Below are 27,141 nucleotides of genomic sequence, written 5' to 3'. Positions count from 1 at the left end.
AGTAAGATTTGTTTTATCATTATTATTTACTTGCACTAATAGCGCCAGCCGTTTGCGGCTCGGCTTTTTTCCTTTGGAGAAGTTGCGGTTTCGTTTTCCCCCGGCGGTTTTGCCGGTTACGATCCCAGCGGCCGCTTGTGGATTCTTCTAATCCTTTGGCCTGGAGGTCCTGGTGCAAGTATTAATCTATTGATTTATTGATTATTTATTGTATACAAAATATTTAAGGGCTTAATAAATACCTCCTGCGGAGTGAGACGCCTTCTAGTCTCCTGGACTTAGTCGATCGCTTCCCCTTTAAGAAATCTTCGGAGCGATTTTTTCGGCGCGAAGGCCTTCGCGCCCTTTTTAAATCTAGGCCTCTCGTGTTGGCCTCCTGCCAGCCGCGTAGGCCTCAGTCCACCGCGTGGATCCCGGAGCGGGCCTTGGGGGTCCCAGGCTAAATTCTCCACCGGCTAAGCCTCCAACCAGAGTGCCTTGGTTTACTTAATTATAAAGTTTAGGGAGGCTGGCCCCGCTGGATTTGGGGGCACGAACTCTGGGTTTGCCCAGATTGTCCTCAAGTTTCAGCAGCTTCGAGGCCTCGAAGCAGGATCCATTCCTCTTGGGAAGTCCTTGAAATTCTTCTCCTTATTATTCAGTTATTGGCTCAGCCTTGTCTTCTGTTAATTGTCAGACTATGGCTACCTTTCCCAAGAGAGGCACAACTAAAGGTCCCAGAGAGGCCAGGCCTACAGGCGATGAGATTACTAGTATCCCCCAGGCCTCTTCCTCCTCTTCTCCAGGGGCCCGCCCCTCGACCAAGGTCACCAGGGCCGAGAAGAGAAGGGACCTAGCCCTACAAAAAATTCATGACAAATCAGCAAAACGTTTGAAAGTGCAGGCCCAAGTAATCAGTAGTCAAGACCCCCCAGAGGCTTCTAGTCTACCTCCTTCTGGGGTCCCTGTGTTATCTCTGGATGAGCCAAACCTAGACAGACCCCAACCTAACCTATGGGGCATAGGTCCAGAGGAACCAGATATTATTGAAGATTCCCCCCAGCCAGGATCATCCCAGGCCTTTAGGGATTCTTCTGCCTTTTCTGCTGATATTTCCAGTTTACCTCCTGAGTTCCAATCTATTTTTGCTGTGTTGTCCAAAGCCATTGATGCCAAACTCTCCACCATCAATGAGCTTCCCTTACCTCCTCCTCCTTCTCGTCCCTCCCGCCCCTTGGGTTCTTCCCCAGCGGTCAGGGCTCCTATTCAGGATGATTCAGATTCCTCCCAGGACGAATATGAGGATTTGGAGGATGATGAGGATCCTTTTCAAGGTTTATCAGATGATGAGGAATCCCAAATAAAGGTTCCTTCTCCAATTACTATTTTTCCTTCTCAATTATTCAAATCTCTCCTCCTCAAAGCTAGAATTTCTACGGGATTAGCGGCCCAGGAGAAACAAGCCTCCACTTCCACTGATCCCCCGGAGGAGAATTTACCCTACTTCACAGAGGAACAGGAGGATAACGAGGTAATTCCTATGCCTAAATTGTTTAAAGATGCTTTACTCAAACAGTGGGAATTTCCAGCCTCTGGCCTTAATCCCTCCACCAAGGACAGAAAGTTGTACAAACTTTCCTCTTCCTATGAAGAGCTTCTATCCTTTCCCAAACCGGATGAACCTGTCAAGATCCTTCACTCGGCAGCGGCTGTGCCAGGCGAGGCGGAGGAAGTCCTCCGCCCAGAGGACAAGCGCATTGAGCAAATGCTCAAAAGAGGATTCACCGCTGATTCCTGGGCCATTAAAAGTTCTGCAGCGGCTTCCTTTTTCTCCAGAGCCATGCTGCTGTGGCTTCGCCAACTTCAACAGCATATTCCTCCCGATGACTTGAGAGGTCAACAAGACTTCAACAAGGTCTTTGCAGCTGCCCAGTACGTGGCTGATGCCACCTTGCAATCTACTAGATTTTCTGCTAAGTCTATTGCAGCTTCTACAACGGCAAGAAGACTCCTATGGATTCGCCCTTGGCAAGCGGGAGTTCGCCAGAAGTGGCAGTTATCCCAGGGTCCCTTAAAGCGCGACCTTCTCTTCGGTGATCTTCTGGATCCACTCCTCACGGAAACCACGGATAAGAAGAAAGTTTTGGGTCCAACCACAAAAAAGGCTACCAAAACGCAGTCCTTTCGTCGCCCAGGGCGCCAGCAAGATCAAGCGGCTTCCTATCAGAGATCTCCAGGTCAGTATTCCCCCCGCTTTCGTTCCCAAGGTAGGAACTCCAGGGGCAGAGGGTTTCGCTTCCAAAGGGGAGCGTCCTCTATCAGGGCTTCAAAAAAACCTAGATGGTAATTTTTCCTCAATTCCCATAGGGGGTCGCCTAGCCCATTTCGCCTCTAATTGGCGTCTCACCTCCAAGGACCCTTGGGTCATTGACACTGTTCAAACAGGCCTTCTTTTAGAATTTATTTCTCCTCCCCCTAAACGTTTTATTTCCTGCCCTTCTCCCAGGTCCTCCTCAGATTGTAACCGTATGGAGGAGGCCATTTCTCATCTATTGTCCATCAGAGCCATTCAACCGGTCCCTTCCGGTCAGAAGGGCCTAGGTTTTTACTCCATCCTATTTATGGTTCCAAAGTCCTCCGGAGGTTGGAGAGCTATTTTGGATTTAAAGAAACTAAACCTATTCATCAAATATAGGAAGTTTAAGATGCACTCCTTATCTTCTATTTTGGCCGCCATTCACACGGGAGATTTCATGGTCTCCTTAGACCTCACTGAGGCCTACCTTCACATTCCTATAGCCAAATGCCACAGAAAATTTTTACGTTTTTCCTTTCAAGGCAGGCACTTCCAGTATAGGGCGATGCCATTTGGCCTTTCCTCGGCCCCTCGGGTCTTTACAAAGCTCTTGGGGTCCCTGGCGGCCTATATCCGGGCGTTTCCCATCCACATTTTATGTTATCTTGATGATATTTTGGTCCATGGGAACTCCCTAGAGAAAGTGAAAACTGACCTTTCTGTCACCATGTCAGTCCTTCAGGACCATGGTTTTTCCATCAACTTTGATAAAAGTCACCTCCAACCTTCCACATCCATTTCTCACCTGGGATCCATTATTGATTCAGAATCCTCTCAGGTTTTTCTCTCTCCCGAGAGAAAACTCAGTATAGTGGAGTTAATTTCTAACATCTTATCTAATTCTTCAGTATCCATAGTAACCCTCTCTTCCCTTTTGGGGAAGATGGTGTCATGCATAGGCATCATTCCCTGGGCTCGCCTTCATGCTAGGGAACTCCAGTGGCTCCTGTTACCTTTTCAGAGATCGGGGCACAGCAACTCAAATCGGCGCATTGTCATCCCACTAAGTGTTCGCAGATCCTTCAAGTGGTGGAAGTCTCCGGCCATGGACAGAGGATCCCCGTTCAGGTGCCCGGATCAATTTGTCATCACCACAGATGCCAGTCTATCGGGATGGGGCGCCCACGCCCAGGGGATGATAGCCCAGGGCACGTGGTCCCCAGGGGAAGCTTCCAGGCCAATCAATTGGCTAGAGTTAAGAGCCGTTTCCCTGGCTCTGAAGCATTTCTCTCCTCGCATTCCCAACCGGCACGTTCTCATTCTCACCGACAACATTGCCACAAAAAGCCATATCTGCAGACAGGGGGGCACGAGATCCAAGGCTCTCATGAGGGAGGCCCTCAAGTTGGGCCTCTGGGCGGAAAAACATCTCCAGTCGCTCCTAGCCGATCACATCTCGGGGAGCCTCAACGTCCAGGCGGATTGGCTATCCCGAGCAACGATAGACCCAGGAGAGTGGAACCTCCACCAAGACCTGTTCCATCAAATCAGCCTCAGATTCGGCCTACCAATCCTGGATCTCTTCGCGACCAATGCGAACGCCCAACTCCCTCGCTTCTTTTCCAGATTTCCATCCCCGGGAGCGGAAGCAATCAATGCCCTCCGGAGTCCATGGCCTCCAGGCCTACTCTACGCATTTCCTCCAATTCCAATCCTCCCGGACGTGATTCACAAGGTCCTCACCGAGAGGGCCCGAGTAATCTTAATCGCCCCTCATTGGCCCCGCCGGCCCTGGTTCGCGGATCTCCAGCAGCTGTCCGTCCAGGACCCTTGGCGACTCCCCGTTTCGGGGGATATGCTGCGGCAGGGGGCCTCTTTCCATCCAGACCCGGAGTGGTTCCACCTCACCGCCTGGCTGTTATCAGGAGAGACTTAGAACTGCGTGGTCATGACCCCGACTCAGTGGAGGTCATTCTAAAGGCCAGAAGGGGTTCGACCAATCGAATATACGACCACACGTGGTCCAAGTTTCACCAGTGGTGTCTACAGGAAGGTCTTTCCCCTCTGTGCATCCCCATACACAGAATTATTTCCTTCCTTATGCAAGGCTTCCATAAAGGACTTTCCACCAGTACCCTCCGGCGTCACCTGGCTGCCATTTCATCTGTCCTAGGGGGCCCCCGCAGACAGCCTCTCCGAGCTTTCCCTGAAGTTCAGGAATTCCTCAAGGGCATAGCCAACCTCAGACCGTCCAAGGTCCACAGGTACCCATCCTGGGATTTGCCACGGGTTCTCCATTCCCTCACGCAGGCACCATACGAACCCCTAAAATCGGCGTCCCTCAGGTACTTATCCTTTAAGGTAGCATTCCTAGTGGCTATTACCTCTGCCCGACGCATTTCGGAGCTGGCTGCCCTCTCAATCAGACAGGACCTTTGTCAATTCCATCAGGACAAGGTAGTCTTGCGACTGGACCCCACCTTCTTACCTAAGGTTAGTTCCATGTTCCACAGATCTCAGGATATTGTCCTACCTTCCTTCTGCCTCCAACGAGACCATCCCTTGGCGATTAGATGGCACACCCTGGATCTCACCAGAGCGCTGAGAATCTATATCCAACGCACAGGACCCTTTCGGAGGTCAGAAGCACTTTTTATAGCCTATCATCCCAGAGTCATGGGGGCCAAAGTGTCTTCTACAGTAATAGGCCGTTGGATCAGAGGGACTATATCTAAGGCCTATGAGTCGGCCTCCCTCTCAGTTCCAAGGAACATCACAGCGCATTCCACCAGGAGCGCAGCCACCTCGGCCGCTTGGGCGACTCAAGCCCCGTTGGAGGAGGTCTGCAAAGCAGCCACTTGGGCTTCGCCAAATTCTTTCATCAGGCACTACAAGATTGATTCTTACGCTTCAGCGGACGCTGCCTTCGGCAGAAGGGTACTCCAATCCGTTATCTCACACGATAGCAATCTAATCCCACCCTAGGGACCATCTATTGGGTATGTCCCATGTGACTGCTGGACCCGCTCCTTCAGTACGGAGAATAGGCGTTGATTGCTTACCTGAACGCCTCTTCTCGTACGGTGAGCGGGTACAGCAGTCACTTCCCGCCCTTGTATGTGTCTTCTTTACCTTTCTCTATCCTTCTTCCTCTAACAATGAGAGTTGAACACTGCAGAGCTTCACAACTGAGCCTAGTCTATGGATTCGCGAATTCTGGGGAAGGGGCGGATCCGGCAAGCTTTTTTAATACTAGGCTCAGTTCCACCGGATTGGACATGAGCAACCCATGTGACTGCTGTACCCGCTCACCGTACGAGAAGAGGCGTTCAGGTAAGCAATCAACGCCTATTCTATTAGCTGTTACTTCCTATCCGAATGTATAGTATTTTCAAATGGTCAAGTGCATCTTAAAGGATCCCACTCCATCTGGTTAATGATACCATTTTTGCTAAGTAATACTATTGTAAAAATTGTTTCAAATAATATTTTAGAGTAGAAAGTTGACGTGGTGAAGAAGGAAGGCTGAATAGAGGCAGTCCTTGACTTACAACCAAAATAGAGCCAACATTTTTTGTTATTCAGTGAAATAACAGTTGTTAAGTGAATCTGAGTTTTGACTGTATAATCATGGGGACGCTATAAAGATTGTAACTGCGAAATATTTTCATACGTCACATTTTTTCAGTGCCACTGTAATTTTGAACGGTTACTAAATGAACTGTTGTAAATCGAGGACTACCTGTATGCATTAGTAGTAGTTTGGTTTTCTAAGTTGCCCACCAAATTTGCGCTATATTTAAATAAAAGAGAGAAAGGTGCATACATTTTTTAAAAAAACATTGAGAACCAGTAAATTGTAATGGTTAAGGTGGAGGACATGAGGCAGTAAGATCAGATTCTAATCCTCCTGACAGTCTCAAAATGGGTGAGCAGTGTAGTCGGGCAGTAGGAAAAGCAAGTAGGATGCTTGGCTGCATAGCTAGAGGTATAACAAGCAGGAAGAGGGAGATTGTGATCCCCTTATATAGAGCGCTGGTGAGGCCACATTTGGAGTACTGTGTTCAGTTCTGGAGACCTCACCTACAAAAAGATATTGACAAAATTGAACGGGTCCAAAGACGGGCTACAAGAATGGTGGAAGGTCTTAAGCATAAAACCTATCAGGAAAGACTTCATGAACTCAATCTGTATAGTCTGGAGGACAGAAGGAAAAGGGGGGGACATGATGGAAACATTTAAATATGTTAAAGGGTTAAATAAGGTCCAGGAGGGAAGTGTTTTTAATAGGAAAGTGAACACAAGAACAAGGGGACACAATCTGAAGATAGTTGGGGGAAAGATCAAAAGCAACGTGAGAAAATATTATTTCACTGAAAGAGTAGTAGATCCTTGGAACAAACTTCCAGCAGACGTAGTTGGTAAATCCACAGTAACTGAATTTAAGCATGCCTGGGATAAACATATATCCATCCTAAGATAAAATACAGGACATAATATAAGGGCAGACTAGATGGACCATGAGGTCTTTTTCTGCCGTCAGTCTTCTATGTTTCTATGTTTCTAACAGACAAAGCCATCTGAGTGATTTTGGGGACAGTTACCCTGTATCATCTCTAAATAATCTCAGGTCCTGTGAGAAGCTTGCTCAAAGGCAGAACCTTTATCACCCCATGCATTCGTGGTTTTGCTTTGTAATATAATAGGAGAATGCAACAGAAAACAAATCCTTTAAATTTTGGACACACATTAAAGGGAAAACAATATTTCGTCTGTTTTAGGTTTAAAATACTTTCTTTTCAGTTTGAAACGCTTGTTCCGTGTGCATATCAGAAGTGCTTTCTGCCTGAAGTAGGTCTGTTTTATGCTTCTAAAATACTGGCAGTAAGAATGAGGCAGATTGCAGTGAGCTCAAAGTGGGGTGAATTAAGGTCACAACATTTTGAATCAAACACTTTGCATAGCCCTACCAGACAATCTGCAGCTACCAAATGGTCTTGCAAAACGTATACTTAAAGAACCGGGAATGCTTTTTTTTTTTTTAAAGAGTATTTTGTTTTATAATTAGATTTTTAAAACTTGAGAAGAAACATAGGAGCAGAAACTGACAAGGTAGATCACAGCAACAAAAGAAACATTACTTATAATGTTTATTATAAGTAAATATAAGTCATATATTATATAACTCAATATAAATATAAGTCAGGCGGTAGGGAAAGCAAGTAGGATGCTTGGCTGCATAGCTAGAGGTATAACAAGCAGGAAGAGGGAGATTATGATCCCACTATATAGAATGCTGGTGAGACCACATTTGGAATACTGTGTTCAGTTCTGGAGACCTCACCTACAAAAAGATATTGACAAAATTGAACGGGTCCAAAGACGGGCTACAAGAATGGTGGAAGGTCTTAAGCATAAAACGTATCAGGAAAGACTTCATGAACTCAATCTGTATAGTCTGGAGGACAGAAGGAAAAGGGGGGACATGATCGAAACCTTTAAATATATTAAAGGGTTAAATAAGGTCCAGGAGGGAAGTGTTTTTAATAGGAAAGTGAACACAAGGACAAGGGGACACAATCTGAAGTTAGTTGCGGGAAAGATCAAAAGCAACATGAGAAAATATTATTTTACTGAAAGAGTAGTAGATCCTTGGAACAAACCTCCAGCAGACGTGGTAGATAAATCCACAGTAACTGAATTTAACCATGCCTGGGATAAACATATATCCATCCTAAGATAAAATACAGAAAATAGTATAAGGGCAGACTAGATGGACCATGAGGTCTTTTTCTGCCGTCAGACGTCTATGTTTCTATGTTTCTATAATTTATGTAGGAAAGATCAATAAGGGGAAAATATTCAGGCAGAATCTGCATGCAACAAATGTTTACTTGAACTTGAAATCGACAAATTTAAAGGAGCAGTGCTAATTAATGTGTGCAACCTCTGTATCACACATTAATTTATAGAGAACATTTGCCTTAGTTCTCCAGACACTTAATTTCAGGAAAGCAATGCTTAAACACTGTTATAATAACAGTGAGTCCTCAATTTTAAGGTCCTGGTTTAATGAACTTCAAATATAACAAGCCAGATTTCAGTCCCATTGACCAGGAAAATAAATCTATTACATGCCAAAAACTCCTGACCTGGCAGTTAATTTTGCATCATTCACAATGTCAGGTCATTTGTGTAATGACATAATTAACCCAGATTATATACATTACCACAAATGACATCATTTGTAATTTAACAGACATTCAGGAGTAATGGACACCCCCTTCTCCCCACTGAGTCTGGTAATCTAAGGTAATGTGGAATCTTGACTTTTTTGCATTGTGCCTTTAGCATATGTTGTTTTCTTTTTGCTGATAAACTATCCCTTTTCTATTTTGGTTTGTTTTCTGGGTTCTTGCAGATATCATGTTCTGTAATAACTGGCTGGAAATGAAATATGTATGTATCAAGAGCCTTGGTGTAGCTCCTAGCTGAACATTTTTTGAGGCTCCGATATTAAGCAGTGTCAGAGTACTATAGACTACCAAGGCTATCACCTATATTAAATTGAGCAAAAACGTAGAAGACAATGGCAAACTCCTTCCAAGAAAACTAAAAGAAAAAGTGTCTATGAAATGACAGAAGTTAAGCTTGACTTGAAGGGAACATTTGCAATAAGAAAAGCAACGAAACAATGGTTTGGATCTCCTGATTTTGAGATTGCTCTGTTTTTCAACTCTCCCTGTGCTGATACTGCTAATACTTTAAACAATACATTGTACCACATAATCCCTAGGCATATAGAATATCAGCGTAGTCTTCAAGCCATCCATTGGATAGTCCACAAAAGTACTACCAAATGGAGAAAAATCCTTAGAGTATACGCTAAACTAATTAATTTATCTGTCTGTAAGATTATATCGCAAATAATTGTATAAAAAACAGTATAGTAACATTCAGTATTTTTGAACAAACTCTGATGTAGTTATGTTGGATATATGTAAATATTTATGATATGTGTTATATTTGATTGTAATGGTTTCTAAATGGTTTTTATTATTTTTCTGAATCTGGGTAGATTATTAATTATTTCATTAACGTAAATCTTAATAAATTAAAAAGTGAAGATGCGTTAAGAAACAAGTAGACTCCTTGGATACAAACTTTCAGGTAAGTGATTCTGTATTGACAAAATAGGGCTCCGGGCTTATATACCACTCATTAGCCATTGCTAAATTTATTGGTACCCTGGATAGATGTAAAAATACCAAAATAACCTAAAGATTGGATTTTTTAAAAAATTAATTAAGAATAATGCGTCACATGGAAGCAGTTTAATGAACTCGTTTACAATAAATAAGGATGATACTGTAGAAGGATAGTCGATATAAAAGAATACTGCTACCTGCTTCCCCTTCCTTCCCATGCTGAAGGGCTGCCCTCTTTTCTTGCTTGCTCGCTTTGTAGCCAGTGCTTTTCCTTCACTGTGGTGACTCCTCGGTTTGGCTGAAACCGAGTTGATCCAGCCAGGGTGAAGCGCTCCCTTTTGCCTTTCTGCACCCAGATGTTCCGGGAGGCAACCTTACGCCGGGTGTGTGGGAGGCAGCGCGAGGGAGTCACCACAGCAAAGTGGTTTATTCCCTCTCCAAGCGCCCAGAGAAAGGGAAATGCTTCGTTCGCTCTGGACTGCCAAAGCCTCCTTAAGCACCACCGAAAGGCTCCTCTGGTAGCCCAGAAAAGCCCGAGATGGCCGGGATTAAAGGGGGAATGGCAGGAAACCGGCCAGGCCTTTGTGCTGCTCTCAAATTTCCTGGGAAATTTTTCCAGGCTCGGGTTCTTAAGTAGAAAATGGTTCTTAAGTAGAGGCAAAAAACCCTTGAATACTAGGTCTTAGGTTCTTAAGTAAAGGCGTTCTTAAGTAGAGGTACCACTGTATTGTTAACAGCACATTTACAGTGAAAAGTAACAGCCTGCTGAAGGTAAAAAAAATATCTGCAATTGATTTTGAGGGAATCTTGGCAGCTGTGTAAACCCAGACTTCAGGGACTAAATTCTTTCTATGTGAAAGGCATATGTTTTTAGTAACATACAGTATGTTGGACAGCTTCTGTTCATAAAATTAGGCTTGCTTTTCTATTCAGTATCTTGTACTTAACATATGAGTTCATTTCCCACACCCATTGGAGTGCATTTCACACACCCACTGGAATCATGGTTTGCAAAGATTTATAGTCACCCACCCACCCGGAAACTTAGCAGTTATACATATCTGCCATAGTTTATCAATATCAGTAAATATCAGCACTGAATTCAAAAATAAATGGCAAGCTTTAAAAAGCATGATGGACATTGATTTTTCATTATTTGTGGGGGGGTTTACAATATAGTTTAACCTTTACTGCATGCATTTCTAAAATTAAACTCTTGAAATATTATTTCAATAATCCTCAAATGTTATTTTCATTTTTTGAAGGTCCTTATTCTTTAAACGGCTATAGGGTGAGAGTATATAGACAGGACTCTGCCACCCAGTGGTTCACTGGTATAATTACTCATCATGATCTGTTCAGTCGCACTATGATTGTTATGAATGATCAGGTAATTATTATTTTTTCTCTACCAGAATTGTTCTTTAAAATTGCATCAGCGCTGAAACTAAATATGAGTGTATGACATAATTGACTTTAGATTGATTTCGTACAGACTCTGTTTTAAAAAGAATGTTTAATAGCTTAAGATGAAAATGACTACAAAATTATTTTAATTGTAATATTAATTGGTAATAAACTGGAGTTCTATTAAATGATTAAATATAAACAATTCTTGGAACAAAAGTAAATTGAAGAATTCTTATAACCAGTCCTTGATATTCTCCAAGTATAATCCAAAAAAAGATTGCCAACAAAAGTTTTGTCACTATGATTATGGATCGTGGACACCTCAGAGAATGTTTAAAAGGATTGATTGGCAGTTTAATTATACTGAATTCAAAATAATTGAGGGAACACTTTTCCTTGTGATAGTGTTTAATAGCCATATATGTACTAGTATAATTTGGCAAAACTAATATGTCTTAAAGAGTCGGAGGATATTTTGAAGCATATGCCAAAATTTTGGGATTAATAATTATATAAAGAATTATAGAACAATCAATCAATCATGTGATTAAGTAAAAATATTTTCAATAATGGATAGACAATATGTATTTGGGTATGTTTGCTTTTGAACTGGCTTTCCATCAATGTAATAGAAATATTGTTCACCATTACTCAAAGGAGTCAAGATTTAAGATTGTTCAAAAACTGAGAGAAGTTCTGTATCTATGAGGAATGTCTATATTTTTTTGTTCAATTTCTTTTTCCTTATTCTTTTTTGTTTTTTTAATTTGAGTTTTTGAAGCAAATTTAAGAAATGAAGAATTTTCCCCTTTCTGATTTAAACCAAAAACATTTCACTTTCTGACTTTATACCTTAGTTTTATTTGATTCAGATTATGAACATATAGTCAGCAACCGTTCAGAGTTATGGTGGTGCTGAAAGAGAGTAACATAGGATAGATCCTTGGAGTTACAGCCATTGTACTATTCCCTCAGTCATAGAATTGCGATCTGGATGTTGCCCAATTTGATTTTTCGGTGAAATCACATTCACCATAATCAGGCTGAAGTTTCAAGCTTCGTGCTGTTGTAAATATGGAATATCCATATTTACAACAGCACGAAGCTTGAAACTTCAGCCTGATGATGGTGAATGTGATTTCACCGAAACGTCGCATAGACACTCAAAATATTACACGGGGCAAAACCCGAACTCAGAACAATCTACATACATATACCCGTGAAAATCTACGAAATTTACAATTTAAAATATTTTAAAAACCCCATTATTAAGCATACATGCGTAAAGACATACCATACATAAATTGTATAGGCCCGGGGAGATATCTCGGTTCCCCCATGCCTGACGACAAAGGTGGGTTTTGAGGAGTTTACGAAAGGCAAGGTGGGTGGGGGCAGTTCTAATCTCTGTGAGGAGCTGGTTCCAGAGGGTCGGGGCCGCCACAGAGAAGGCTCTTCCCCTGGGGCACGCCAAACGACATTGTTTAGTTCACAGGACCCGGAGAAGGCCCACTCTATTCTGGTCCGATGCCATGATGTTTTGCAGCAAGCCCTAGTCATGTGATTTGAGATTTCTGACATTCCCTGGTGGCTTTTCACAGCAAAGTTAGTGGGAAAGTCAGCAGGAAGCCAGGATTTCATGAAGTCCTCCTTTAACTGCCAGAACATTTGTGTGCTAAGTGATGTGGTGGCAGCCACAATGCTTAGCATTGGAATTCTTGGTCTGAGAACCACCTGTACAAGATTTTTCTCATTTAGGACAAAAGGTGAAATCTTGGCAGATCCCAGATAGATTTAAAAGAAAATATGCCATTTTCATATATTTTTAATGAATGTTATTCCTTTAAAACTGCCCTGTTAAATTGAATTTGAATTTCCAATTGATCATCTTCGGAGAGGGGTGGCATACAAATCTAATATATTATTATTATTATTATTATTATTATTATTATTATTATTATTATTATTATTATTATGTCAGTACAACACAGCAAACGAGATCACTATGCTGGATTTCGTATTTCATCACCAGTCGGGCGCTTCCCAAGCACCTAGGACTGCGTGATGTAGCGGCGAATTATGTTTGCCGATCCCAGTAAAGCGGCCTTTTGTAATTGACAGATGGAGATTTTGTCAATTCCGATGGTTTTCAAATGTCCGCTGAGATCCTTTGGCACTGCGCCCAGTGTGCCAAGTACCACTGGGACCACTTTCACTGGCTTATGCCAGAGTCGTTGCAGTTCGATTTTTAGATCTTCCTATTTCACTAATTTCTCTAGCTGCTTCTCCTCAATTCTGCTGTCTCCTGGGATTGCGATGTCAATGATCCATACTTTCTTTTTCTCCACGATCACAATGTCTGGTGTGTTATGCTTCAGAATTCGGTCAGTCTGAAGTCAGAAGTCCCACAGTAGTTTTGCTTGCTCATTTTCGACCACTTTTTCGGGCTTATGATCCCACCAGTTCTTTGCCACTGGGAAATGGTAGTTCCGGCACAAGTTCCAGTGGATCATCTGTGCCACAGCATCATGTCTATGCTTGTAGTCAGTCTGCGCGATCTTTTTGCAGCAGCTGAGTATGTGATCGATTGTTTCATCTGTTTCTTTCCAGAGTCTGCACTCTGTAAAGAAACAGATGAAACAATCGATCACATACTCAGCTCCTGCAAAAAGATTATTATTATTATTATTATTATTATTATTATTATTATTATTATATAAATAGAAAATGACTACATTTTTCCTCTAATAAAACAGGTATTAGAGCCACAAAATGTTGATCCATCTATGGTTCAGATGACCTTTTTAGATGACGTTGTTCATTCTTTGCTGAAAGGTGAAAACATAGGCATTACGTCGCGACGCAGATCTCGTTCCAGTCAGAACAGCAACACAGCTCACGTAGATATATTTGATTTTCAAATTATATTGTTCATTTTTATGTCTATATGTATTTTAGTAATGATTTGTAAATGTGTCAATATACTTATCTATTTTAGGGCCATTATACCCGAGCTCAAGCAAATAGCCCGAGGCCAGCAATGAATTCTCAAAATGCAGCACCGAAACAAAATTTACCGCAGTTGCAACGAAACGCTCGTCCAAATAAAAGGAAAGGTTCCGATAGTAGCATACCAGAGGAAGAGAAGACTAAAGAAGAAAAATATGACTGTATAAGCTATGGAGGTAAAAATAATAATTTTATAAGGATAATTATTTATTTTTATTTATTTATTTATTTATTTATTTATTTATTTATTTATTTATTGGATTTGTATGCCGCCCCTCTCCGCAGACTCGGGGCGGCTAACAACAGCAACAAAAACAGCATGTAAATCCAATCCTAAAAATATCTTTTAAAAACCCCTTATTTGTAAAACCAAACATACATACAAACAAGCATACCATGCATAAATTGTAAAGGCTTAGGGGGAGAGAATATCTCAGTTCCCCCATACCTGACAGCAGAGATGGGTTTTTAGGAGCTTACGAAAGGCGAGGAGGGTGGGGACAATTCTGATATCTGGGGGGAGTTGGTTCCAGAGGGTCGGGGCCGCCACAGAGAAGGCTCTTCCCCTGGGCCCCGCCAAATGACATTGTTTTGTTGACGGGACCCGGAGAAGACCCACTCTGTGGGACCTAACTGGTCGCTGGGATTCGTGCGGCAGAAGGCGGCCTCGTAGATACCCTAGTCCGGTGCCATGGAGGGCTTCATAGGTGATGACCAACACTTTGAATTGTGACCGGAAATTGATCAGCAACCAATGCAGACTGTGGAATGCAGAATGTTTCTTCCAGAAACAATTTTAATGGGTTTTTTTTTCCTTTTTCTAGAAAATTCCAAAAGTAAAAATAAACCATTTATCTTTAAAAGAAGAAAACCAGAAGAAGATGGGGAAAAAAATAGTGCGAAGAGACAGCGTACAGACAATACTTCAGACAGTTCAGAAAGTAGTGACTCTGAGAATTCAAACAAGAGATTGACAGATTCTTCCTCGGAGCAAAATTCAGATACTGAATTGAAAAGCCAAAATGTAAAGATAAATGGGAAAGAAGGAAAATCCCAGAGTGATGTGGTAGAAGACGAGAACCTAATCGGCAACCAGTCTCTCTGGCATGAAGTACAGGAAGATAATAAAAAACAACAAATAGAAAGACCAGAATCAACTGGATTGGAATTTCAAGAAATTTCACTCCATCGAGCTGAATTGCCAGCGGTCTATGACCATAGTGATAGTGACAGCTGCATTCAAGAGTGCAGAATAGAAAATAAGCATCCCAGAGAGCGCCTACCCGATGAACAATTTGTAACCAATTGTCACACACCAAAAAGTTATATTGACACAAATGCTGAAACCAGTTCGGTTCACCAGACTCAGGAAAACTTATCAAATAGTTTTAGTTTACAAACTGGTCAGGAAACAGCATCTCTTATCAGTGATTCTAAACACCCGTTTACAAACGCCAACATTCTGGAAGTAAAAAAATCAGAAACTATTGAGAACTGGATTAATAATGCCAATAAAATGGAACTGATGCAGTCGAACATCGGGAAAAATATATCGGCAAATGAACATTTAAACTTTGAAAACATCCACTGCGGTTCTGCGCCACCTTTAACTGTAATATCTCTAGCAGAAGAAGGAAGGGTTCGTAAACAAGCCGCAGTCTCTGATGCTATGAAATCAAAAACCAATCCACAAGTTGAGAACTCTAAGATCAAGCCAAACACCTCCCCAGAAATTAAATTTAAGCCTGCCCGGTCGCCTGACACTGTGAAACCCAAGGTTAATTACCTTAACAGCCATGTTATTGGAGTAACAAAGACAGCAATTAAAACGGAGCCCGATATGCCCAGGACTATCTTCCATCCAATTCCACCTAGAGTTAGTTCATTAGAAGTTGCTAAAAATCCTCTTTCTGTTGATAAAAAGGAACATTTCACAATTTACAGAGACCCCATTCTTCTTGGTCAAGAAACAGCAGCTAATCATATGACACCCTATTTGCATCAGCACAATTACCCACCTCATTCCTCTTCCCATAGAACTTCCTTAAATCCAAGCACGCATCATTCTGCATTAACTGGCACGCCCCATTTATTAGCTGAATCCTCAAATCAAACTCCGTTGTCTGCCGTTAATTCTCATCCTCTTAGCAGTGTATCTCATCCCTCTATACACCATCAGCACCTGCTCCCTGCAGTGTTACCCGGAGTGCCTACAGCCTCTTTGTTGGGAGGTCACCCACGACTAGAAACTGCTCACGCCAGCAGTTTAAGTCATTTGGCATTAGCACATCATCAGCAACAGCTGCTGCAGCATCAATCACCACATCTTCTGGGGCAAACTCACCCATCTACTTCATACAATCATTTGGGACTTTATCCGATTATCTGGCAGTATCCAAATGGAGCACACGCTTATACAGGACTTGGGATACCATCATCTAAATGGGTCCATTCGGAAACCTCCGTTAATACCGAGACTTTTTTGAGAAGAGTAAGTCTTACTGACCGCCAAAGTAACAATACATTGGAGAAATAATATATGGGGGGTGGGTTTTGGGGATATAGTGTTTTATGTAGCCAAACTTTAAGTGGAAGATGTGGGCATAACTTGTCTAACTGGTACATTTAAATAATTATTATACAGGTTTTGTTTACGGAAATAGACAATTACATCTATTGTCCTACCTTATTGTTTGTACATGTTAATAGAATGATGTGCTGTTGATGTAAAGAGGTACAGTAGTTTCTGAATTAGATTTTAAATTCGTTTTTTAAAAAGGGGAAAAGGTCTGTAAATTAGAGCAGTGTTTTTCAACCAGTGTGCCACAGCACACTAGTGTGCCGTGAGACATGGTCAGGTGTGCCGCGAAGCTCAGAGAGAGAGAGAAAACAAGAGAGAGAGAAAGAAAGCAAGAGAGAAAAAGAAAGCAAGAGAGAAAGAAAGCAAGAGAGAAAAAGAAAACAAGAAAGAAAGAGAGAAAGAAAGAAAGAGAAAGAACAAGAGAGAAAGAAAGCAAGAGAGAGCAAAAGAGAGAAAGAAAGTGAGAGAGCGAGAGAAAGAGAGGAAGGGAAGGTGTGAGAGAGAAAGACAGGGAGGGAGGGAGGGATAAAGAGCAAAGAAAGGAAGGAAGGGAGAAAGAAAGAGGGATGGAGAGAGAGAGAAAAAAGAAGGGAGAGAAAGAGGGAGGGAGAGAGAAATAGAGCGAAAGGGAGGAAGAGAGAGAATTTTTTTTTGTCCAAACTTTTTTTAGCTGCCCCCCCCCCCCTCTCAATGTGCCCCAGGGTTTTGTAAATGTAAAAAATGTGCCATGGCTCAAAAAAGGTTGAAAATCACTGAATTAGAGAATGTTCATGCTATTTAAAAATTTACCAATGTTACTAGCTTTAAACAATTCCATTTTGATTATACAGTGGCACCTCTGAACGCCTCTACCTAAGAACTTTTCTAGATAAGAAACGGGTGTTCAAGATTTTTTTTTCCTCTTAAGAACCATTTTCTACTTAAGAACCCGAGGCCAGAAAAATTTTCCAGGAAATTTGAGAGTGGCACGAAGGCCCGGCCAGTTTCCTGACATTCGACCTGGGTTTCTCTCTCTGGCGCAGTGTATGGGAGGCAGCCTCGCACCAGGTGTATGGAAAGCGCATGCTCCTCCTCACAGCCTCAGAGTCCTTCTTTTTTAAAAAAAAAAGCCTTAAAGTTTTGGATTTTTTTTATTCCTCTCACCTCACCTTCTTCCTTCGGCAGCGACTGTCCTCCTCTTCTTCTTCCTCCTCCTCCCATCCAAATTCCGAGCTTTTCTTTTTCTTTCCTAATGGGTTTGCACGCATTATTTGCTTTTACATTGATTCCTATGGGGGAAATTGCTTCTACTTACAAACTTTTCTACTTAAGAACCTGGTCACAGAACGAATTAAGTTATTAACTAGAGGTACCACTGTAATTTTTTTTTATTTATTTAAATGCTTTCTACAGAAAAAGTGGGCATGTTTGTCAACATGTTAAATTGCTTTGGTTAATGTAAACAGCTATATCACTATTTTAACCTTTTATCCTAAATCACCATTGTCAGCTTCTCTGTAGTTTAAAGAGATATCCGAATACACAGCAGCCATCACTTCCATCATAGAATTTGAAATCCTGCTAAGTTCTTTGTATTGGTTTTTGGTTAAAACTAACAAGATGTAGCGATCAGTCTGCTTTCTCAAACAAATTTTAGAAATGTTGTCAGTGCAGATAAGAAGCATATCATGTCTTTCACCAGGAAGTAGAAATTAAGTTTGTGCTGCCCTTCAGATTTGAAGACAGAAAAGGTGTATCTTGCTGCATGGAGAAATGAATGTAACAGATGTCTGCAGCTGCTCAAAGTAGCCGTGCCTTTTCCTAGAACCACGTGGCTGCCATCTGCAGCTGTCCTACAGCCCAAGAAAGAACATTTGATATGAAGTGTTGCAGAGACATCTTATACTCCCATTCATTCTGCAATATCTTTTTGCATTCATGTTTGATTTTGTTATTAAATGCATATTCTGTCTCTTGAATGGGAGTTCAAGGTGACAATCTTGATGCTACTTCCTCCTAGTTTTCGCCACAATAACACTGTCCTGTGGGGTAGATTGGGTGGAGAGGAAGTGACTGGCCGCATCAGCTGAAAATTCTGTTGCTACTTCAACTGCTTTATATTTTGCTTCTCTTTATATTATACAGTGATACCTTGTCTTACAAACTTAATTGGTTCCGGGATGAGATTCTTAAGGTGAAAAGTTTGTAAGATGAAACAATGTTTTCCATAGAAATCAATGGAAAAGTGATTAATGCGTGCAAGCCCAAAATTCACCCCTTTTGCCAGCCAAAGCGCCTGTTTTTGCGCTGCTGGGATTCTCCAGAGGCTCTCCTCCATGGGAAACCCCACCTCCGGACTTGTGTGTTTTTGCAATGCTGCAGGGGAATCCCAACAGGAGAATCCCAGCATCGCGAAAATGAGCGCTTCGCTGGCAACGGAAGTCCAGAGGTGGGGTTTCCCAGTGAGGGGAGCATCAGTGAAATCGCAGCATCGCAAAAACACTGAAGTCCTTGAAACCCCACCTCCGGACCTCTGTGTTTTTGCGATGCTGCGATTTCACTGAAGTCCAGAGGTGGGGTTTCCCATGGAGTCCCCTCAGGGGAATCCCAGCAGCGCAAAAACAGGTGCTTCGCTGGCAACGGGAGTCCGGAGGCAGGGCATCCCAGCGGCGGCGGTGGGTTTGTAAGGAGAAAATAGTTTGTAAGAAGAGGCAAAAAAAATCTTAAAACCCGGGTTTGTATCTCGAAAAGTTTGTATGACGAGGCGTTTGTAATACAAGGTATCACTGTATAAGAAAACCTGAAAGAACGGCATTCAAAAATGGAAGGTAAGAGGTGAAACACAGTAAATTGAAAGGAAATTGAACCTTTTTTCCCATGACGTGTTTTCTGTTTGGAGTTCAAGGTGTCACCCTTCATTTTAAATATATTGCTTGTTCTGTTTGCGTGGGTGCATTATTAATAAAATTCTAGATCATAATTATATTATTTTTTACTCAACCATTATAAAACCAGAATATTTATCTATCTTGGAACTTTCCCCAGAAATTATTAAATCCTGCTGATAACTATGATTGTTTTTCCAGAATACTCCTAGTCCTTGGTTACATCAACCCACCCCTGTGACCTCGTCTGATAGTCTTGGATTGCTGAGTCATATTCCTGTAAGACCGTCTAGTGCAGAGCCACATCGGCCACTCAAATTGACATCCCACTCTAGTCCTCCCTTGTCAAATCGCCATAAAGAGTAAGCATGCATTTTTTTAAAATCCATAAATCGAGAGATGATTCTGGAAAGGAAAAAAAAATAAGGCTGTAGAAATAACAGCCTTGAGTCTTGCTGCAAAACTGATTGTGTTTGTGCATCCCATGTCTGACCCATAAAACGTGTTAAGATAAATGAGGAAGTTGTTAGTACTATATAAGGACAAATTGTTTTGCTGTCGTTTGTTAATCTGAAACTAAAATAAAGCCGTGTGTTTATTTGTTTATTTTCTGTACAGTGAACTGGAGAAGAAGGGGATTTTTGAATCCCTACATTCAGCAAAATCTGATCTTGAACAGAACAGAGCCCAGGCTGCCAAGGAAGGCCACTTGCAAAGACAATTTGTGGATCCTCTGCAAAGATCATTTCAAGAGGCAGGGGAGAGACTAAGCAAGTATAAAGAAGAACACAGACGGATACTGCAGGAAAGCATTGAGGTTGCCCCTTTCACAGCTAAAATGAAGGCCCATGAAAACGAAAAGGAGTCTTACTCCAGAATAATGCCCTTATCATCCTCTAGTCCCAAAAGCCACGGAGGAAAACCTGATAGAGATTCCGAACTCTATAAAATGAAGCATTCGGTACCCCAGAGCTTGCCGCAGAGTAATTATTTTACCACCTTGTCTAATAGTGTGGTGAACGAACCTCCACGAGCATACTTGTCAAAGGAAATTGCAGGCACATATGCTGATAAACAGAATACCTGCCCATCAACAACAGCTGCTGCTACTACTCAGTCACTCACTTCTTTCACGTCATCCCTTTCCAAACCTCCACCTTTGATTAAGCACCAGCCAGAAACTGAAAGCTCAGTGGGCAAGGGAACAGATCAGTTTTCACAGCAAATGACGTCCCATTCAGTAAATTCTTTTAGGAGTAATAGCGGAAGCCCTACTCAGTTAACGATTTCGTCCTCTGGCTCACTCCGAACAATGCCTGCTTTGCACAGGGCACCTGTGTTTCACCCCCCTGTCCATCCCAACTTGGAGAGGAAAGAAGGAAGTTACAGTAGACTTTCTCCTCCAACCTTGACTGCAGTGCAGCCAGTTAATACGGGTAATAAAGTCCATGAGTTGCAGAAGCCACCAACTTTAGTACCCGAGCCAAAGGAAACACAGAATAGTTACAAGAGCGTCACAGATCAGAAACTTCCAGGTCTATGGAAAAATAATAATTGTTCAAATAGTGAAAAAATAGACTGGCGCCTGGAAAGAACGCACGGAAAAGCATCATCTGCCACAGCTTCTGTCATTGTACGCCCACCTTCAAGGTCAAAGTATGATACGGTATCAGTCGTGCAGGCAGCTCCCAAAGTGCAAGTTACTAAACTATTAAAAGGAATAAATCAAACAGTTTGCCTTAAATCAGTGGAAGCCAAAGAGAGTGGGAGAACCGTCGTGTCAAAAATAAATCCAGATGTGATTCACGCCTGCTACGAAAGGAGTTTTCCAGCTGCTCCCCAAGGCGGTGTTCCTAGTCCAGTTGTGCAAACCACAGCCGCGTTGTGCAGCACTGTCACGGGTGTCGTCACATCAATGACTACTTGCGATGCACCAGGTACAAGCAGTTCACAAGTGACAGATTCTCTGCCTAAGGCAGGGTTACCCTGCACATCAGTAGACAGCACTGCCTCTAGGCCCATAAATAAGGATGTGACACACACAGAAGAATGTAGTGTCAGCTTGACAGCCCCTGTTACAGTGGCTTGCAGCAAAACAGAAAGTAGTCTCCAGGTGATCACCGGATTTTCGGGCCCATCAGATTTTGTTCACTTGAAAAAGCACAAGGCAGCATTGGCTGCAGCTCAGTTTAAAATCAACAGTACCAATGATACTGAATCTCCTACGGTGAAAAACCTAATATATCCACCCTCCGTTTCTGTGGATAGTGTTGTCAACTCAAGTCCAATCAGCAAGGGAAATACTCCGAGCGGTGGGCAAATTTCCCAGATGAGCCAAGCAAACTATCACACCAAATTAAAAAAAGCTTGGCTCACGAGGCATTCGGAGGAAGACAAAATCACTAACAAAAAGGAGAGTTCGGAAAACCCTGTCTCAGAAATCATTAAGCCATGTACTGTTAACTTAATTGCTTCTACGTCAAACGATTTGCAAAACAGCCTAGACATCAAATTGGCAGGGGAAAAGCTCGCGAAGGAAGAGAAACATGCAAGGAGAAAAACAAAAAGGACATACGAGTCTGGCTCTGAAAGTGGAGATTCTGACGAGAGTGAGAGCAAGTCGGAGCAGAGGACAAAGCGGCAGCCGAAGCCCACCTACAAAAAAAAACAGAACGATCTGCAACGGAGGAAAGGAGACCTAGAGGAAGATGTAAAACCCAATGGGCTTCTCAGCAGGGGTGCCAAAGAAAAAAACAAGTTGAAGTTACAGAGTGGCAACAATAACAGTGAGTACCTACTTGAATATACAAGTTGGGGAAATGGTCCTGAGCTACAGGTAAAACTTGAAAAATTAGAATATTATGCAAAAGTTCGTTTATTTCAGTAACGCAACTTAAAATGTGAAACGTTATATATGAGAGAGACTCATTACATGCAAGGCAAAATAGTTCAATTGTGATGATTATAGGGTACAGCTCATGAAAACCCCTAAATCCACCATCTCAGAAAATTAGAATATTACATGTGATCAATAAAACAAGGGTTATTATTATTATTTTTATTATTATTTATTGGATTTGTATGCCGCCCCTCTCCGCAGACTCGGGGCGGCTAACAACAGCAGTAAAACAGTACAACAAAATCCAATACTAAAAAACAGTTAAAAACCCATTATATAAAAGCCAATCATACATACAAACATACCATACATAAAATTGTGAAGGCCTAGGGGGAAAGTGTATCTTAGTTCCCCCATGCCTGGCGGCAGAGGTGGGTTTTAAGCAACTTACAAAAGGCAAGGAGGGTGGGGGCAATTCTAATCTCTGGGGGGGAGTTGGTTCCAGAGGGTCGGGGCCGCCACAGAGAAGGCTCTTCCTCTGGGTCCCACCAAGCGACATTGTTTGGTTGACGGGACCCGGAGAAGACCCATTCTGTGGGACCTAACTGGTCGCTGGGATTCGTGCAGCAGAAGGCGGTCCCTGAGGTAGTCTGGCCCGGTGCCATGAAGGGCTTTATAGGTCATAACCAACACTTTGAATTGTGACCGGAAACTGATCGGCAACCAATGCAGACTGCGGAGTGTTGGAGTAATATGGGCATATTTAGGAAAGCCCATGATTGCTCTGGCAGCTGCATTCTGCACGATCTGAAGTTTCCGAACACTTTTCAAAGGTAGCCCCATGTAGAGAGCGTTACAGTAGTCGAGCCTCGAGTTGATGAGGGCATGAGTGACTGTGAGTAGTGACTCCCTGTCCAAATAGGGTCGCAACTGGTGCATCAGTCGAACCTGGGCATACGCCCCCCTCGCCACAGCTGAAAGGTGTTTCTCTAATGTGAGCTGTGGATCAAGGAGGACGCCCAAGTTGCGAACCCTCTCTGAGGGGGTCAATGATTCTCCCGCCAGGGTAATGGACGGACAGATTGTCCTTGGGAGGCAGGACCCACAGCCACTCCGTCTTGTCTGGGTTGAGTTTGAGTTTGTTGACACCCATCCAGGCCCCAACAGCCTCCAGGCACCAGGTTGTACATAGAACAATATCAGACCTCTGAAAAATATAAGCATGCACAATACTTTGTTTGGCCCCCTTTTGCAGCAATTGCTGCCTCAAAGTGGCGTGGCATAGCACCTATCAGCCTGTGGCACTGCTGTTGGAAGCCTATGGTGGCCTTCAGCTCTTCTGCATTGTTCGGTCTCATGCCTCTCATCTTTCTCCTGGCAATGACCATAGATTCTCTATGGCAGGGGTTCCCAAACTAGGCAACTTTAAGACTTGTGGACTTCAACTCCCAGAATTCTCCAGCCAGCATAGCTGGCTGGAGAATTCTGGGAGTTGAAGTCCATAAGTCTTAAAGTTGTCATGTTTGGAGACCTCTGCTCTATGGGGTTCAAGTCAGGCGAGTTTGCTGGCCATTCAAGCACAGTAATCCCACAATTATTGAACCAGGCTTTGGTGCTTTTTGCATGTGCACACTTCATGCTGGACTTCAAGCATCTAGCTGTGTGTTCTTCCTCCATACTCTGGGTCCTTGGCTTCCAAATGAGATGCAAAAATTTCCACAGTCTGTGTTGATTTGAGGAGCTGGTGTTGGTCCACTGTGTTTTATTAAATCCAGGGTCAACACATGCTTCCTTCCACAGACGAGCTTTATGGAGATGCTGAGTTCAGTTTTCCATCAGGACCCGGCACCTGCCCACACTGCCAAAAGCACAAATCCTGGTTCAATGATTGTGGGGTGATTGATTAGCCAGAAAACTCGGCCTGACCTGCACCCCATAGAGAAGACTTCCTGTAACTTTTTGCTGCACGCAATACAGAGACAGAATTATGGGAAATATATATTTGCAGTTATTTAGCTTTTTATATTTAACATAATGAGCCGAATTATTGTTTGCTGTTCCATAAATTATGGAGCGAGCCAACAAAAATTTAAAAAAATAATTAAAAATTGTTTTGTTAGGATTATTATTATTTTTTATTTTTTATTATTTATTGGATTTGTATGCCGCCTCTCTCCGTAGACTCGGGGCGGCTAACAACAGCATGTAAATCCAATACTAAAACAGCTAAAAAACCCTTATTTGTAAAACCAAACATACATACATACAAACAAACATACCATGCATAAATTGTAAAGGCCTAGGGGGAAAGAATATCTCAGTTCCCCCATGCCTGACGGCAGAGGTTGGTTTTAAGGAGCTTACGAAAGGCAAGGAGGGTGGGGGCAATTCTAATCTCCGGATGGAGTTGGTTCCAGAAGGCCGGGGCCGCCACAGAGAAGGCTCTTCCCCTGGACCCCGCCAAACGACATTGTTTTGTTGACGGGACCCGGAGAAGGCCCACTCTGTAGGACCTAACCGGTCGCTGGGATTTGTGCGGCAGAAGGCGGTCTCGTAGATAGGTTTGATGGACTCTTTTTTCTTACTGTGTGTACACTGAGAGCATTTGCACCAATGACAAATTCATTGTGTGTCCAATCACACTTTGCCAATAAAGAATTCTATTCTATTCAATCAGGTTTACTTGCCAATTTGCGATTTGCTTGTGTATTGATCACAGCAATACTTCTTTTCCTACAGCTGGCATACCTCGTTCAGTATTAAAAGATTGGCGTAAAGTAAAGAAGCTGAAACAAACTGGAGAATCTTTTCTGCAAGATGATTCTTGCTATGAAATAGGACCCAATTTGCAAAAATGCAGGGAATGTAGACTGATCAGAAGCAAGAAAAGTGAAGAATCAACTCATTCGCCAGTTTTCTGTAGATTCTATTACTTTCGCCGGTAAGTTGCTAAATCTCCGAATGCCCACATTTTCCTAGGAGCTACAGCTTATATCCTTATAAGAATATTCACACCCATTTTTGGATTGTTTTGCGTGTTTTAATCATTGCTATCCTGTTCTTCAGCTGAAGTTATATTACATAAGCATGACTGTCCTTGCTCATAGTTTAAAACAATGATTTTCAACCTTTTTTGAGCTGCGGCACATTTTTTACATTTACAAACTCCTGGGGCGCACACAGATACTACTGTATTAGTATGAAATAGTTTTCAAAACCCTTGGGATACAAATCTCTCATTTTGCTTTATGTCCTATTGTAAATAATGGCAACCACTCCAAGGACAGATTAGAGAAACAATATACAGTAATACCTCATGATACGAACTTAATTGGTGCAAGGAGGAGGTTCGTAAGATGAAAGGTTCGTAAGACGAAACATTGTTTCCCATAGGAAACAATGTAAAGTCAATTAATCCGTGCAACCAAAAAACCCCCCGCAAAAAAACGGCTTTCGGCGACTGCTGGGAAGCGGCGCGGCTGTTTTAAAAGGTGACAGCCGGCCTGGGGGGCTTCCCAGCACCCCCCCGAACCCGGGTTCGGGGTTCGGGGGGGTGCTGGGAAGCCCCCCAGGCCGGCTGTCACCTTTTAAAACAGCCGCGCCGCTTCCCAGCAGTCGCCGAAAGCCGTTTTTTTGCGGGGTTTTTTTGGTTGCACGGATTAATTGACTTTACATTGTTTCCTATGGGAAACAATGTTTCGTCTTACGAACCTTTCGTCTTACGAACCTCCTCCTTGCACCAATTAAGTTCGTATCATGAGGTATTACTGTATATTGTTTCTCTAATCTGTCCTTGGAGTGGTTGCCATTATTTACAATAGGACATAAAGCAAAATGAGAAATTTGTATCCCAAGGGTTTTGAAAACTATTTCATACTAATACAGTATTATCTCTACCTACAAATGATACCTCTACGTAAGAACACCTCTACTTATGAACTTGTTTTGATAAGAACCGGGTGTTTCAAGATTTTTTTGCCTCTTCTCAAGAACCATTTTCCACTTACAAATGCGAGCCTCCGAAACTAACTGGAAAAGGCAGGGAGAAGCCCCCATTGGGCCTCTCTAGGAATCTCCTGGGAGGAAACAGGGCCAGAAAAGGTGGGGAGAAACCTCTGTGGAGCCTCTCTAAGAATCTCCTGGGAGGAAACGGGGCCTCCACCCTCCCTGTGGTTTCCCCGATCGTACACATTATTTGCTTTTACACTGATTCCTATGGGAAAAATTGCTGCTTCTTACAAACTTTACTACTTAAGAACCTGGTCACGGAACGAATTAAGTCTGTAAGTAAAGGTACTACTGATATAGAATTTTTTTTTTAAAGCCAAGTAGTATCTGAACTTTTTGAGAATTAAGTTTTTAAATTTAAATGCTGAAAATTTGCAGATTATTCAAACTTCTTCCCCTTAAATTTCTATTTGTTTTAATAAAGCATGTAATATAGCCTTATGTTGTCTTTGGAGTTACATAAAATATTGGATGATTATAACTGACATTCATTATACACTACTAAAACACTCATTTCCACAATCTTAATGATCATTGGGTGACCATTTTTAAACCAATATGTACCTCAAATCAGCTAATTTGCAGAATGTGTCCAAAATCTGGGACCAATGAATCCCATGGAAATTAAATTAGACAAATTTTATGAAACATTTTATGACATAAACATTATCATAAAACATTTTATGACATAATAGAAAACACCATAAAGCAGGGGTCTCCAATCTTAGCAACTTTAAGCAGCTTAAGCATAGCTGGCTGGAAAATTCTGGGAGTTGAAGTCCAAGTCCAAAAGTTGCCAAGGTTGCCATAAAAGCATTTCTTCTGATCAACTTGGACAACTCCTGATGTTTGACTATGCTATGTGGTTAAAATTTTGAGACAGATCCATCTCTGAATGTCTCCCTGAATTTAAAACTCTGTCGTGGCTGAAAGCACTGAGGAATCTT

At 42.3% G+C, this 27,141-nt stretch overlaps 1 protein-coding gene across 2 annotated transcripts in view; it reads left to right on the top strand.

Moving 5' to 3' along the window:
- The window catches only part of JMJD1C (jumonji domain containing 1C), a 213,147-nt gene that overhangs the window by 158,370 nt on the left and 27,636 nt on the right, over positions 1 to 27,141 (top strand). For both annotated transcript variants that reach the window (XM_070752116.1, XM_070752115.1), the window contains 7 exons: positions 10,749 to 10,873; positions 13,650 to 13,793; positions 13,892 to 14,078; positions 14,727 to 16,393; positions 19,549 to 19,709; positions 19,966 to 22,133; positions 24,926 to 25,127. In XM_070752116.1, coding sequence (XP_070608217.1) covers positions 10,749 to 10,873; positions 13,650 to 13,793; positions 13,892 to 14,078; positions 14,727 to 16,393; positions 19,549 to 19,709; positions 19,966 to 22,133; positions 24,926 to 25,127 — 4,654 coding nt within the window. The remainder of the gene's footprint in view (positions 1 to 10,748; positions 10,874 to 13,649; positions 13,794 to 13,891; positions 14,079 to 14,726; positions 16,394 to 19,548; positions 19,710 to 19,965; positions 22,134 to 24,925; positions 25,128 to 27,141) is intronic.

The sequence above is a fragment of the Erythrolamprus reginae genome, chromosome 5 (genome assembly GCF_031021105.1).
Source record: "Erythrolamprus reginae isolate rEryReg1 chromosome 5, rEryReg1.hap1, whole genome shotgun sequence".
NCBI lineage: Eukaryota > Metazoa > Chordata > Lepidosauria > Squamata > Dipsadidae > Erythrolamprus > Erythrolamprus reginae.
Note: the sequence above shows the minus strand (reverse complement) of the source record. Positions and strands in the feature narration are given on the sequence as shown.